The sequence below is a fragment of the Aspergillus japonicus genome (genome assembly GCF_003184785.1).
Source record: "Aspergillus japonicus CBS 114.51 unplaced genomic scaffold BO86scaffold_83, whole genome shotgun sequence".
In the NCBI taxonomy this organism is placed as follows: Eukaryota; Fungi; Ascomycota; class Eurotiomycetes; order Eurotiales; family Aspergillaceae; genus Aspergillus; species Aspergillus japonicus.
Genome location: NW_020291720.1, coordinates 33,196 through 47,664, shown reverse-complemented (window position 1 = coordinate 47,664; position 14,469 = coordinate 33,196). Strand labels below are relative to the sequence as shown.

General features: G+C 56.9%; 4 protein-coding genes and 2 non-coding genes across 6 annotated transcripts; 5 read left to right on the top strand and 1 right to left on the bottom strand.

Annotated features, from left to right (window-relative positions):
* The first annotated feature begins 915 nt into the window (after positions 1–915).
* On the top strand, positions 916–1,007 carry BO86DRAFT_t290. Its single transcript has one exon. It is a non-coding gene; the product is annotated as a tRNA-Pro (tRNA).
* Positions 1,008–1,092: 85 nt separating this feature from the next.
* Positions 1,093–1,178, top strand: BO86DRAFT_t291. The gene has a single exon. It is a non-coding gene; the product is annotated as a tRNA-Pro (tRNA).
* Positions 1,179–4,660: 3,482 nt separating this feature from the next.
* BO86DRAFT_348305 (BRCT domain protein) lies at positions 4,661–7,824 on the top strand. Its single transcript, XM_025669311.1, has 7 exons — positions 4,661–4,727; positions 4,790–4,851; positions 4,961–5,237; positions 5,329–5,963; positions 6,016–6,292; positions 6,340–6,420; positions 6,467–7,824. The coding sequence occupies exons 1-7, from the start codon at positions 4,706–4,708 to the stop codon at positions 7,618–7,620; spliced, it is 2,508 nt and encodes an 835-aa protein (XP_025522880.1). The 5' UTR covers positions 4,661–4,705; the 3' UTR covers positions 7,621–7,824.
* Positions 7,825–8,199: 375 nt separating this feature from the next.
* Positions 8,200–10,019, top strand: BO86DRAFT_404132 (uncharacterized protein; the record flags this gene model as incomplete). The annotated part of the gene is made up of 4 exons (XM_025673978.1): positions 8,200–8,275; positions 8,336–8,635; positions 8,748–9,077; positions 9,130–10,019. 4 exons carry the CDS (start codon positions 8,200–8,202, stop codon positions 10,017–10,019), a joined length of 1,596 nt encoding a protein of 531 aa, XP_025522879.1.
* A 386-nt stretch (positions 10,020–10,405) lies between these two features.
* Positions 10,406–11,883, bottom strand: BO86DRAFT_235282 (uncharacterized protein). Its single transcript, XM_025667043.1, has 2 exons — positions 11,861–11,883; positions 10,406–11,737 (listed from the first exon to the last, which is right to left on the bottom strand). The coding sequence occupies exon 2, from the start codon at positions 11,595–11,597 to the stop codon at positions 10,509–10,511; it is 1,089 nt and encodes a 362-aa protein (XP_025522878.1). The 5' UTR covers positions 11,598–11,737; positions 11,861–11,883; the 3' UTR covers positions 10,406–10,508.
* A 366-nt stretch (positions 11,884–12,249) lies between these two features.
* On the top strand, positions 12,250–13,992 carry BO86DRAFT_393038 (SDR family oxidoreductase). Its single transcript, XM_025672935.1, has one exon. The coding sequence runs from the start codon at positions 12,742–12,744 to the stop codon at positions 13,633–13,635; it is 894 nt and encodes a 297-aa protein (XP_025522877.1). The 5' UTR covers positions 12,250–12,741; the 3' UTR covers positions 13,636–13,992.
* Positions 13,993–14,469: the final 477 nt, after the last annotated feature.

Sequence of the window (14,469 nt, the reverse complement as noted above, 5' to 3'; positions counted from 1 at the left end):
ATCTATAAGTCTCCTATCCGTTTCGGCTAAACCGACTTGGACTGTTATCGGATGCTGGGTGTGTCGTCGACAATTGCCCGTTCGGGATGATGAGCAGCTGCGGCTGGACTGGAAAGCAGTTGGGGTTATTTCTTTTTGGGCATATGAACGGTGAGGAACCATTTCACGGGCTAGAATGGTGATATTTACTCACTCACTTGGGTCAAGACGTGCAATGCACTCGAGGGCAAGGGGGGGGGGGGGGGGCTCTAAAAGCAATATTCATGCGAGAAGCCGAGTACGCAGGCGATAGGTAGTAATAGCAAGGCCGGAGTCGGGATCCTTGAGCATGACATTCATTCACCAGTGGTATTGTTTGCAGTATAGCTACCCATTCTCATAACTCTGAACGGCTATCGATCCCTCTGAAATAAATGCGTTTAAAAAAAATAAGGACTCGGAGCCAGAAAGATCCAAATCTGAGAACCCCGAAGTGGTACACAAGATGGATGTGGTTGATCTTTCACCTTCGGGTTTTTGCCTGGGTGGACCATTCAGACACTTTTGTGTAGGTCTGTGTTCAAGAATAAGAGAGGTTTTTCGGTCTATGATTAGCTCCAACGTGGGGACTGATATATCGAACGACGGCGGACGAGTGTACGACCATGATCGACAACCTCGGTACTTGATATATGTTGCACACGGCCGGAGCTCTCCAAGAGTCCATTTGTGGGGTGAGCACCAATACTCGGTATGCCCTACCCACCAGTCTATCCTAAGTAATTAGTTCTCCATCGAATATAGGTAAGTGGCAGGACTCAAGTACTTATACAGTCATCTGTCATCTAACTCCAAGTACAACCGCTTCACAGACAACAACACAATAATGGATTGCCCCGTTGATGTGACTACAAATCCAGCCCATGACATCATCAAGCCCGGGTGGTCTAGTGGTATGATTCTCGCTTAGGGATTCCAAACCCAAGCATATCTGCGAGAGGTCCCGCGTTCGATCCGCGGCTCGGGCCTTGTTTCTTTTGTTTTTGTTTTCCTCGACCTGTCTGAAGTTCAAATGGTGATGAGGCAAGCAAGTCAGCTTGTGACATCATAAGAGCCCGGATGGTCTAGTGGTATGATTCTCGCTTTGGGATCCACATCTGAAATGCGAGAGGCCCCGCGTTCGAATCGCGGTTCGGGCCACTCTTTTTGTTTTCCTCACGTCATCTGCTTGGGATGATTGGAGGTGAGGGGTGTGGATTTGTGTTTTGTTACTGATGACGGGCGTAGCGGTTGGGTAGGCTGCAATTGCATATCATTCCCCAAAACGTCAGTGCCCATTTACTATGGCTCCGGGAAACTCCCTTCCAAGAGGACGGATGGAGACATCTAAGATCAGATTCTTATCACTATCGCTCTATGTTACAGTACAGCAATTACCCCACGCCCATCTCACTCAATCTAGTACCCATATAACACCCACTAAATATCGAATTCTCCACAATCAATGTAATCATTAGTCATGAACCCAGCCCGCGGACCTTGACAAGTATAAGATTATGTGTGGCACTAAGAATGCACAGCCCCCGTGTTTGCGCTGACCCTAAAACGAGCCGTAGTATTCCTCGAACTCATCCTCCGGTTCAGCGGCCGCCCCTTTCCCGGCCTTCGGCTTCAGGACGTCGGTGATGCTGACCAGCTTGGAGTAGAAGTCGATGACCCGGGGGTGGACCATGACCTTGCGGGGCTCGAACCGCGTAACCTGCAGGCCCGCCTTGGAGGTTGCGCGACTCAGCGCGACGTACGCCTGGCCCTTCTCGAACACCTTGCCCAGATCGACCTTGACGCGCTGCAGGGTCTGGCCCTGCGCCTTGTGGATGGACAGCGCCCACGCCAGGATCAGCGGCACCTGCTGGCGCTGCGCCTGCACCTCGCCGTTGGGCAGCTCGATCTTCCACGTCTCGGGCTGGCAGAGCAGATGCCGCTCCGTGCCGTCGGGCTGCACGAAGCACACCAGCGGCCACTTGCGCGTCGTCACGGCGGCGGCAGCCGTGCCGTCCTTGTGGGCCAGCGGCTTGAGCTTCTTGCGGGCCCGCGCCATGATCGCGTCGTCGTTGTCGATGTCAATGTCCCCCTCCCCACCATCGGCCTTATTCCCGCCCGAGAATTCGTTCTCGTTCTCGATGTAGTAGTCGAAGGTCGCCTCGTCCATGAACGCCACCACCCGCCCGATCGACCCGTTCACCAGCGTGTCCTCCATGTTCTTGATCAGCATCACCTGCGCCCCCTTCTTCAGGTGGATCACCGGCGGCGCCATGCAGTTGGAGAGGAGCTTCTCGCGGAACTGCGGGTCCTGGATCGTCCCCGTGTCCTGCGCGTTGAAGGTCATCACTTCGCCCGAGAGTCGGTTCATGCGCGCACTGTTCGCGTGGTCGACCTCTTGCCGGGTGGGGAATCTAGCCGGCTGTCAATATCATGTCTTGTCTTACAGAGGGAAAGAAAGAGCCTACAGCTCAGTAGCCTCGAGAGCGTCGTGGAAGTTCAGCGGCCGAGAAAGCTGCTTGAAGGTTTCGATCGTGCGCGGGGTCAATTTGCCCAGTCGCATCTCGTTCAGCATGTCGGCGAACTCCGGGTCCTTCTGACGGAAGATGTGAGTGAGCAGGATCGTATGTTGAATCGAGGTGTTCCAGGTCGAGGCCGCGAAGGCGAACTTGGCCTCGCGGTTGCCGCCCTCAGGCACCGGGGGCAGCTGGAAGAAATCGCCGGTCACGACGAGCTGGATCCCTCCGAACGGACGGCCGTTGTTGCGGATCAGTCGGGCCACTTCCTCCAGTTTGTCGAACAGGTCGCCGTCCACCATGGACACTTCGTCGACGATGAGCACCCTAGTGCGCAGCCAGCGGTTCCGCGCCTTTTGGTTCTTCTTGATCTGTTACGCCGTTAGCCATGTCATCGCCGTCGTTCTTGTGACGAGTGGACTAGACGCTGACCTTCTTGACCAGTTCGGGCACCGGCTCTTTGCCTAAGCCGATCCCTGCAAAGCTGTGCAGCGTCACGCCCTCGATGTTACAAGCGGCGAGGCCGGTCGACGCTGTTACCGCGACCCGATCCGGTTCCCGCTTGTACTTGTCCCGTAGCTTCTTGATGATCTCTCGCATCAGCACCGACTTTCCCGTTCCGGCCGATCCCGTGAAGAAAATACTCTTCCCCTGCTGCACCACGGCGTCCAGAACGTGTCGTTGCTCGTCACTGAGGAAGATCGACGCCACCTGCGCACGGGGTGGTGGCAGCTGGCCCGTCACGAGCGCCTTCATTTCCTTGTTCTGCCGCCGGAGCTCCCTCTGCTCGTCCTTGATCGCGCTCGCGGACTTGTTCCAGATAGCCGTCTGTTTCGGACGCGCGGGCGTCACGGACTTCCGGGGACCCATATCCTCTTCGTCCTCCTCGCCCAGCCATGGCAGTTTCCGGGGTTTCTTGGCAGGCGCCTGGAAGTGGGACGGGGGCGACGAGGACCAGGGGTACTGGATGCTGCTCGAGGGGGGCTGATTGTCGTCGACGGGCATCGGAGGGAGATCGGGGTACTTCACGGCCGACGCCGTATCGCGGGTGGGTGTTTCCGTCAGGTCGACGACGGAGATCTTATCGTCCGCGAACGCGCTGCTCAGGTTCGGGTATCCCGCCATCATATCCTCCTCCTGCTCCTCCTCCTGCTTCTGTGGCTGTTGCTTCGAGATCTTGGGCGGTCTGGCGATCTGCGCAGCAACTGTGGCGGCGGCGGTGACGACGGGGCGAGTGAATGGGTCGGGAGCCTCGAAGTCCAAATCCTCGTCGTCGTCGAAGTCGTTCTCATCGAAGTACACCTCGTCGTGCAGCGACCCCAGCGTCGATGGCGTGCTGGTCATCTCGATCTTCCGCTTGACCCCTAACGACGACGCCGCGGCGGCCGCCGGTGCCACCGGTTTGTGCAGCGGGGCGGCACTGCTGTTGCTGCGAGCACCGAGCGTGGATTGCAGCGGAGCCGCCGGCGCGGCGGGGTATCGGTTGGCAGCTCGCTGGAACATCGTAGGGGTTGGTCCTCGTTCGGACGAAGACAATGGTCGACGGCAAGACGACTGAAGAGGGGGGAGGAGTCGATTCGAGGCGGATCGCGGTAGTATCAATAATGGACCATTGGAAGTGGTGAATTGACGATATGAACCCGATGACGCCCGTACTTGGTGTCTGGCGAGGTGCATATGCTGGCTTCTCGGGGCCGATGGGGTCTCGCGGAGGGAAAGTTCTTGTGGAGGTGGGTTTCTATCCTATCATTGATGGAGGGGGGAGGAGTGGTTTTTTTTTTCGAATTGGAAGTAATCCGCGTACCTCTGGAAATATGCGCGTTTTTGTTGGTTGGATACGCGCCCGCGCCACTCCGGGCCTTATCGCACGTGACATGTCGATAAGCCATTGTGCCCTAAGCACGTGAAAGTTGGTGCTGCAGGAGACATGGTTGTAATTTGGGTTATGTTGGAGTCAACTGATCTGTGATTAAGGTTAGTATTCTTAGTAGAGAGATTCATCGTTTCTCAAGCATAAGCCTAGATAGAGTGAAAGGGGCACCCACTGATACCACCCGGTCACGTGACCACGCATCGCCTTTGCGCGCGATCCGGCGCGAAGTTGGGGAAGCAAACCAAGATTCACCCCATCGCACATGCTGGAGGTCCATTCTGCTCTGCGACCATGAACGATGGCTGAGACTGTGGGCGCAAGTAAGTTCTCTCTGACCAGTACAATCGCAAGCTCAGCACTGACTCACAATGATCTGGAATAGACAAGGAGCATCCTCTCGCCGGGGTGGTCCTCTGCTTCACTTCAATCCTCCCCGAGCAGCGGGTAAAGTCCCCAATCCCACCCACACCTTGATGTCATGGCTCTCCCACACGCACACACACAACAACGGTCATATCCAGCTAATCCTTTCCCCTGCCCTCGAGAATAATAGTCCGAAATCGCCACCGTCGCGAGCCAGATGGGAGCGACCCACAAGTTCGATCTCACCTCCGATGTCACCCACCTGCTGATCGGCGAGGTCAACACGCCCAAGTACAAATTCGTCGCGCGGGAACGGGCCGATGTCACGGTCCTGAAGCCCGACTGGGTCGAGGCGGTGCGTCAGTCGTGGATGCAGGGCGGGGACACGGATATCCGCGCGCTGGAGGCCGCGTACCGATTCCCGGTTTTCGGCGGCTTGTCCATCTGCATCACAGGGTTTGAGGATAGTGAGTAGTTTCCGAGACACGAGACGCATATCCGGCCGGGGATGGGGGGAGGGGCACTTCGTCTAATAACGTTCTGTTTTGCGGTTCTTAGTGTCGGTTCGGAACTACATCCAGGACACCGTCACGGCCCATGGCGCCGAGTTTCGGAAAGACCTCGTGAAAGGCACCAGCCACCTGATCGCGCGGAGCACCGAGGGGGACAAGTACAAGTTCGCGATGCAGTGGGGGATCAAGATCGTGTCGATGAAGTGGCTCACCGACAGTCTCGAGCGGGGGATGGTCCTGGAAGAGGCCCTGTACGACCTGCAACTGCCGTCGGAGCAGCATGGCGTTGGCGCCTGGCATCGAGCCTTGCCCGCGCCCAAGCCCAAGGCCGCGCCGGGGGCCGACAACGAGAACCCGTCAAATAACCCCCGACCCCGGAAACTGCGGCGCATCGCGAGCACGAAGCTGGGAGACCAGAACGAAGGCATCTGGGGCGATATCATTGGCATCGGGTTCGAGGCGGGCGACTTTGGCCGGTCCAAGGGGAGCCAGCAGAGCGAGACCCGGGCCCTGCGGAAAGCCACCTCGGGACTCCAGGAGGTGAAGTCGTTCGCTAGCGAGACGACCATGGCGGAGGTGCAAGAGTCCCGACCACAGCCACCCCCGGAGCCGGTCGCTAGCAAGGACGAAGGGTTTTTGCACGGTTGTTACTTTTACATACATGGGTTCTCGTCGAAACAGGTCTGTCTCGGAGTACAGATGCCATCGGGCTAGATACTAACACGTTTGGCAGACAAATGTGCTACGACACCATCTATCTTTCAACGGGGCACAGTTGGTGGCCTCCTTGGGCGAATTCACCCGATCCGACATTCCGAAAACCGGCCACGGTCTCTACACAATTGTACCCTTCAAGATGACTAAAGCTCAGGTCCCTTCCACCGATGATCTGGCATTCGAATGCGAGGTGGTGACGGATATGTGGCTGGAGAGATGCCTTGACGCGAAAACACTCGTGCCTCCAGAGTCCCACGTCGCAAACACGCCCATCCCCTCATTTCCGGTCGAAGGTAGCTCTCTCGCTTCAAGCTTTGAAACTGTGTTCTGACGGTTGTAGGATTCTCTGGCCTTAAGGTGTGCTCAACCGGGTTCTTCCGTATCGATCTCTTGCACTTGTCCAAGCTTGTCAATCTAATCGGTAAGGGACATTCCGGCTTCATACTAGACCTTGACTAATCCTCTAGGCGCCACATACAATGAGTACCTGACGCCCAAGGCTTCGGTCCTCGTATGCAACGACGCAAGCCCCGTGAACCAGGACAAGCTACGGCACACGCAGGAGTGGGGAGTCCCAGCAGTCTCCGCGGACTGGCTCTGGGCCTCTATTCGCCACGAGAAAAAGCAGCCTTTCGAACCCTATCTCATTCAAAAGCAACCCACCCAGAGTGGCAAGTCTCGGGAGACGCGAGCTGGCTCGCATCCGGAGCAGAACCGGCCATCCTTAACCACCAACCGGACCAGCCAACCAAAATCAAGAGCCGATGGAACGGGTCACTCTTCTCGAGCAACCGACACCAAGGCGAATGAACATCATCCTCAACACGAACCAACGTCACAAGCGAAGCCGGACGAGCACACCCGAGTTCCCACCCCAGTCAAAGAATCACCCATAAAGAAGAACCCGATCTCCGCCTCCCCCACCACCTCCTCACCGCTCAAACGCAAGATCTCCGATGTATCTACCGGCCCGACGGCGCAATCCGTCATCGACCTCGCCGTCAGCGGCCTCATGAAACAGGCCCGCACCCACAGCGCCTCCGAACCCGGGGACGGCCCCGACCGGCCGCGCTCCCGGGCCCGGAAACCGCTCCTCGGACGCGCGCCCTCGAGCCGCACCAACAGCGGCGGCCTCAGCTCCCTCGACCAGCACCCGCAGACGAAGGCGTTCTCGTTCTCGCGCGCCAGCTCCATCGACACCCTCAACGACGACGGCTGTGGCAGCGCCATCTTCGACTCCAACCACCCCGCGGACAGCGGCGGCATCCTCTCCCGCGCGAACAGCACCGCCGCCCGGCTAGAGTACCTGGACATGGAGGGCAGGACCGCCAGCACTTCCATGGTCATGTCCGAGTACGAGCATGAGTACGCGGGCGGGGAGGACGAGAACGAGCCGCCGGCCATGACGCAGCTGGACTACGAGGACCCGGACGCCGTGGCCATGCGCGAGCAGTTCCTGCATCAGGCGGGGAAGGCTGTGGCGAAGAAGAAGAATAGCAACCAGGCTGCCGGCCTCGCGGATCAGCAGCTTGTGTCGGAGTTCCGGGAGCTGGAGAATGCTGGGTGGGGCGGGGGGCGGAGGACGAGACATGGGCAGAAGGCTGTTGGGGAGGGATTTTGATGTTCTGGGATATGGATAGGTTCTTCCCATACTGCCCTTCGGCTGGGGGTTGGGGGTAGTTGTTCGATTGGATCCTGGTAGGGTTGAATATGTTGTTCATGATATGCATGCATGGCGCGGCGTCCTTTCTCACATGCTGAATACATTGTGCTTTTGGTTCCTCATTCGTGCCTGTGCCTGTGCCTGTGGGTCATCATTCTTGTGATCTGAGCGAGAATCTAAAATATTATTTTGAGGACAGTCGTCTCATACAATGAGTACTAAGGGCTCAGATCTCTTGAGGCCGCGTCGTATCGTGCAACTAGCAAGATCTCGAATCAGTTGATCTGTCAGCATCAGCTATGTTCGATCACTGGCAGACATGGTAACGTGGGAAGAGAGGAGAGAAACATCGACGAGCTACTTCATCATCGAAGGCCAAGGAAAACCCCAAGAGTGATTCCCGCCAGTGTCAGCTGCATGGTCCCCTGCAGGGTATGCCGCGCTTCCTCATCCTCGACTGCGTCGCCCCCTGCAACTATCCATAACAACTACCAACTCTCCATTTCTGTCCATTCATGCGCAGAGTCCAGCTCCAGTATGCTTTCTTTCCGTAGATCACTCATCAATCCCAAGCCTCGAAAGCTAATAGCTCCACTATCCATCCTCTGTCGAGGTGAATCACGTTCAAACCACGGACATTACATCTAGTAGTGAACCCTCCTAACCCTCCCAGGCAAACCCATCGCCCGCGAAGAGCTCTTCACCTACACCAATGGGCATTTCCTCATCGACGAAGAAACCCAGGTCCGTCGACGATACCTGAAATTCAACATAGACGCTCTCTGCGATATTGCTGCTCCTGCCGGTGGAAACCGTTCTCCGATAAGAACCATTGAAAAATTCGAGGGAGGGTTCAGCAAAGCCCTTCTGCTGACGAAGGAGAATGGCGATGAGGTTATTGCGAAGATGCCTTATCGGATTTCTGGACCAGCCGCCCTGACTACCGCCTCTGAGGTCGCCGTTGTGCAGTATGGTATGTTTCCCCTTTCTCAGCTTTACAGTCCTTCTTAGTTCTTATATCGGGTACCAGTTAAGAGCCATACGAGCATCCCTGTCCCAGGAGTGCTCTCCTGGTCTTCAGACAGTTCAGACCCCATCGGAGCCGAGTAAATCATCATGGAGAAGGCGGCCGGGGTGCCCGCTGTATGAACGATGGGAGGGGATGGCGGAGCTCGCGAGGCTGGGGCTGACCAGGAATCTGACGAAGCCTGAGGCGCAACTGTCCGCCATTGCATTTCCTGCGTACGGGGGGCTCTATCGGAGGGTTGATGCGGCCCGGATACAACCAGCCACGGCGTGTGTGGACGTAGACTCTTCTGAGCAGTATTGCGTCGGGCCCTCGTGCGATCCTTCGTGGTATGTGGCAGCCACAGATTCAGCTGCCCCCGGGTCTGGAAGCGTTAGCCATGGACCTTGTACGTCCTCACCACAACAGATCGTGTTCTGCGTTAGCTCACCGATCGCCAGGGCGGACACTGTCAGACCCGGGAACATCTATCGCAGAGCGCGAGGGATTGCGGATCACGCACCGAACCTCACCCCCCCGACTGCCATTCCATCAAGGCAGCATTCAAGACCAGACCCAGCTCTTAGAAGCTGCAACGAGTGTATTTCAGCTGATAGACTTGCGCCCATTGATCGGGCAATCTGCCCAGCCCACCCTCTGGCACACCGACCTCCACATGGGCAACATCTTCGTCGCTCCCGACGAGAACTCGCGAATCGTCTCCCTGATCGACTTCCAGTCCTTGTCCTGCCACCCTCTATTCCTCCAAGCCCGGTGGCCGATCTTCCTAAAACCACCAATAAACTACCGCAAGGGGTTAATCGACCCCAAACTCCCGGATGGATTCACCGACCTCGACGAAGAAAGCCAAGCGGTGGCGTTGCAGGAGTTCGAACAGGCCAAGCTTGCCAAAGCATACGAGGTCGCAAACTTCCTCGATGACCGCGTCGCGTACGACGCGATGATGAACGTCCCCCGCATCTTTCGGGAACTGTTCGTCCGGTGTGGAGAAGTCTCGGAGGTGGGGATCGTGCCGCTGCGCGAGTGTCTGATTGAGATTTGGCGGAATTGGTCGGCGCTAGGCTTCCAGGGCAATTGCCCGTACTCGTTCAGCGATGAAGAGGTCCGTCGACACGAACGTCAGTTTGCGGAGTATCAGGGGTGGAATGAGGTCCGGCAGCTCGCGTTGGAGTGTCTGGACACCGATGCGGACGGGTGGATCGCGCCGCAGCTGGATGTCGCGGAGAAGCGGAGGCAGAATCGGGAGCTGCTTGCGATGTGGATTGAGCGGGCAGCCGGGGAAAGATCCTCGGAGGAGGCGAGAGCCATGTGGCCGTTTCGGGACTCGTGATGGGTTTGGTTAACTGGATCGTTTCGGATAATGTACCGTACAGTAGTTGGGCTGTTTTATGCTCTCGCAGTCTGCCACGAGCAAGATAAGATCAGCTGTCACCTCGCGCTTCTTCACGATTCTTAGTGTGCTAGTGGTGCGAGGACGCCTACATCCATCAGTAAACCTAATCGCTTCGCGCCAGCGTCTACTGATTGTCTCAAGCCCACCGTTCGATCTGATTCCTATCCTGCGAAATCGATGCTCGTCTCAAGTCAGCCGGTACGAAGTACAGTACATCTGAAAAACTGAACTGCGAGTTCTCTTCTCCCAACCATGACAACCAAGATACAGATTCCAACATTTGCAGACTGTATAGTAATCCAAGTCGCTGGGACAGCCCCCGGGATCGCCCCCGCCTCTCCAAGCCAACTGCTTGTCACCCCTTCGTCGGCTTCTTACTTCTTCCCCTCCCCTTCTTCCCCTTCTCTCGCAGCCGCGCCGACCGTCTCACAGCCTGGCCCTCGCTCTGAATCGGCACACGAAAGACCCTCCCGACCGGCCTATTGAACCGATGCGCCCGTTTTCCCAGCCTATACCGCTTGACCACATGCGGACACGAGCGGAGGTGCTCGAGCAGATCCGGGACCCGGAACGCGCGGCCAACCCCTCGGTCCACGACGCCTTCCGTCGGGCAATCCACGCACAGTAGTCCGCCCAGTTATGCAGGTCCCCCCATCCTTGGGCTCGGCCATTCTCCCAGAACAGCGTGCACCCGTAACAGTAGACACCGGACTCGGCGACGCGGGCGCGCGGGTCCCAGTACGGGAATGCCACGACCGGCAGCGCTTGCTGCGGGAAACTGGGCTGCCGGGATCTCGGACCCGCCGACGACAGTCCCCCCCACGGCAGCCGCGGGAGACCCCCGCCGCCGTGCTGCAGATGCAGGGCCTCGGCCTGCGCCACGTCGACGAGCAGCACCGGTGGCACGGGCCGGTTGTCCCGCAGGTTCATGAAGGGGTAGACGACCGGAAGATGGTGGCAGTCGGCGAGCCGGAGCCGGTAGATCTGGAGCACGTGCTCGAAGGAGGTGACCTGGTCTCGGTAGTGGTTCATGATGCACTGGAAACACGCCCGCGAGAGGGTCGGAAGATAGAGATAGGGCCCGAAGTCGGAGCAGGTTCGGCATTGCGGATGGCTGAATTCGTGGTAGAGTTGCTGGATCGAGAAGTGGTGTGTACACTGGGTCAGGTCGAGGACCTTGAGGGTTGGGACCGCGTGGGTGCGGAGAAGGCTGTATTCGAAGAGGGAGGAGTCTACCTGTTGTTGGATCGTGGTGTTGACTAGCCGTATGGTATCAAGCGTGATCATATCGAGGCTCAGGAGGATCAGGCGGACGATCTCTGGCGGTAGTAAGTTCCAGAGGGGCTGTGACGATGGCGGTGGCTGGTAACGCGGTGGTGGTGGTGGTGGTTGCTGCGTTTGACATCGGGCTCGGTAAAGCCGCAAGGCGCTGGTAATACAGGCGCGTGGCGCCGAGTAGATGTTGAGAAATTGCTCACCGGGCTGGTCGAGGCGATATGCTGATCCGAATGCCATTGTATGATATGGGTTATTTGGGGGGGTTTTTTTACCAGGAGCAGCGCCAGATCCTCGTGGCCCAGTCCGGATTATTATATAGTAACAGGCAATCTCGTAATGAGACTACAGTGAGATCACCGAGGGGAGGTTCATGATTACCGGAATCATTGACCGAGAAGGGTCTTTCATCAGCATCATTCTTGCCTCTTTGGTTACTTCCGCGGACGTTGCACAACGTGGAAACTTGGATGAGGACGGCTGATGAGGACGGGAGGATTTACCGGATCGCATTGTGCATTCGTGCCTCGACGCCGGAGAGGCATTGATAGAAGGACTCCTTCAAGTAGCATTCGCACGAATAGATGAAGACGTCAAAGTAGAACCGGTTGAGACTATCAGCATACTTCCAGACTTCATCAGAACTGTACAGTACCATCAGAAAGTTACTCACATGGTCGTTCGTGATAGAGGGAGTGGTTGTAAGTGAGAAGACACGATGTACTCCCTGGATAGATGGGAATCTCCGGCCGCAGAACATGGTCAAATTGAAGAGTAACAGATATTCCGCAGTGGGATTTGAAGCAGTCGCTGGGAGGAATTGCTGGTGGTGGGGGATTAAATAAGCAGGGGAGTAAGCAAGCGGAGGAAGGCAGACTGACTCTCACTCTCACTCTCACTCTCACTCACTCACACACACTCTCTCTCTTTCCCTCCGTTTCTGTGCATCCGCTTCAATCTCACTCACGAACTCACCCAAACAGCTGGGTGGATGAAAATGGAAATAACATCGACCCGGTCAGCAGTGGCTAGTACTCGTGTTGATGTCTTTGTTATCGTGGGGTGATCTCGTCTTCCTTGCTTGGCAGACACTCGGTGATATTGTATTGTCCCCACCGATCCTTAGTATTGTTCCTGTGCTGGTGTTGACAACCATCGACAAGTGCTGTACACGATGTTCATTCTTTGTCAGATCATGGATGCAATAATCTCTTCTACGAAGGCGAGCAGGGATCAGCTCACGCGAGCTGGGCTTGCACCCTGCATTTAATCGCCCCCATCGTCTCCTACCCTGAGACCCTCGCAAGAAGCAGCTCGGCGATCACTTCACCTTCACTTCACCCTTCCAGCAAACAAGCACCTCTAGCAAACAAGCACCTCTAGAATGCCATCAAAGCGCAGTATCCTCATCACCGGCTGCTCCGACGGCAGTCTAGGATCTGCCCTCGCGCTCCAATTCCACCAAGCCGGCTGGCGCGTCTTCGCCACGGCCCGCAACCCCGCGAAGCTCAAGGAGGCCGAGAAAGCGGGCATCGAGACGATCCTCCTGGACACGTTGTCCGACGAGTCGATCCGTGCCTGCGTCGCCCGCGTCCAGGAGCTGACGGACGGGTTTCTGGACGCGCTGATCAACAACGCCGGTGGCGGGTACTCCATGCCCGTCATGGACATCGAGATCCCGATCGCGCGGGAGCTGTTCGAGCTCAACGTCTGGTCGCTGATCAGCGTCGCCCAGGCCTTCCTCCCCTTGCTCCTGAAGTCGGCCCAGACCGGTGGCAACGGCGGTCCGACCCTGCTCGTCAACCACACCTCCATCTCCGGCACCATTGGCGCCACCGGGCCCTTCGCTGGGGCCTACAATGCTTCAAAGGCGGCCGCCTCCAGTTTCACCGAGACCCTGCGGCTGGAGCTCGAGCCCTTCGGCATCAAGGTGGTCAACCTCGTCACCGGCGCGGTGCAGTCCACCTTCCACGATAAGGCGCCGCACCCGACCCTGCCCGCTTCGTCCCTGTACAATGTGGCCAAGGACACCGTGGAACGCGCCTTGACCAATACCGATCCCGAGAATGACACTCCGGCCGCGGCGTGGGCGAAGCGGGTGGTTCGCGACCTCAGTAAGCGCAGTCCGCCGTATTGGATCTGGCGCGGCAAGCTCGCGAGGATTGCCTGGATTGCGGGGCTCCTGCCGCTGGGGTTCTTCGATGGGACGATGAAAAAGTGGGTTGGTTTGGATGTGGTGGAGCAGCGGTGGAAGGAGCAGGTGAAGTCATTGTCTTGATATGTGTAGGTTGGTTGAAAATTAGGTTCTTTGTGCAAATGGATGGGCATATAATGCACGCGCCTCTGTACGGTAAGAACCGAAGGTGTTGGTCGTATGGAGTTTTTGGGTGGGCATAAGGCCCGGGAGGGAGTTTCGTGACCAATAGTATCTTCTTATTTCTTTTCTGCCTGCTACCTTGCTGCTTTTGTCTTTTCTGGATCTTGTCTCGCTGTGGCTTGGTGGGTTTCGATCCAGCTGATGACAACAGTGGACTTCTCAGGCTGTCTACCAAACCAAATTTATACTCGTAGCGTGTAACCGGTTAGAACCAAGTGAATATGAGATAGCACAGATAGCACAGATAGCACAGATAGCAAAGAAAGCAAAGAAAGCAAAGGGGAAAGCGAGGCTTTGATAGTAGAACCGGTCGTGCGAGCAAGCCCTCTTGCAGACACCAAAGCTCGTCCTGCTTGAGTGCACGCGGCATACAGCGCGCCGCAAAGCCATGTTCAGCGGATATCGGCCGCGGATACCGAGGGAGAGCAAGCGCTGAAGACGCTGTGTAATTGGCACAACCAGCCCGAGGGAGTTACAGGGAAGGTGCAGAACAAGAGATGGAACAGACAACGGGACAGGGAACTGCCGCAGGGCCGATATATTTGTTTTTTAGGGAGATCCGTTGATTCTGAGTGTTAGGGAGGCCTTTTCGATGGTTGAGGAGTTACAGGGCATATCGGACATGTTCTTAGGTCCAACCACCTTCATAGCTGTGCCGCAATAGGCGGGCTGAGAGCTCTCGCGAGGCTCCTCAGGTATATAGAACATGAATTGAATTGAATTGATAGTAGAACC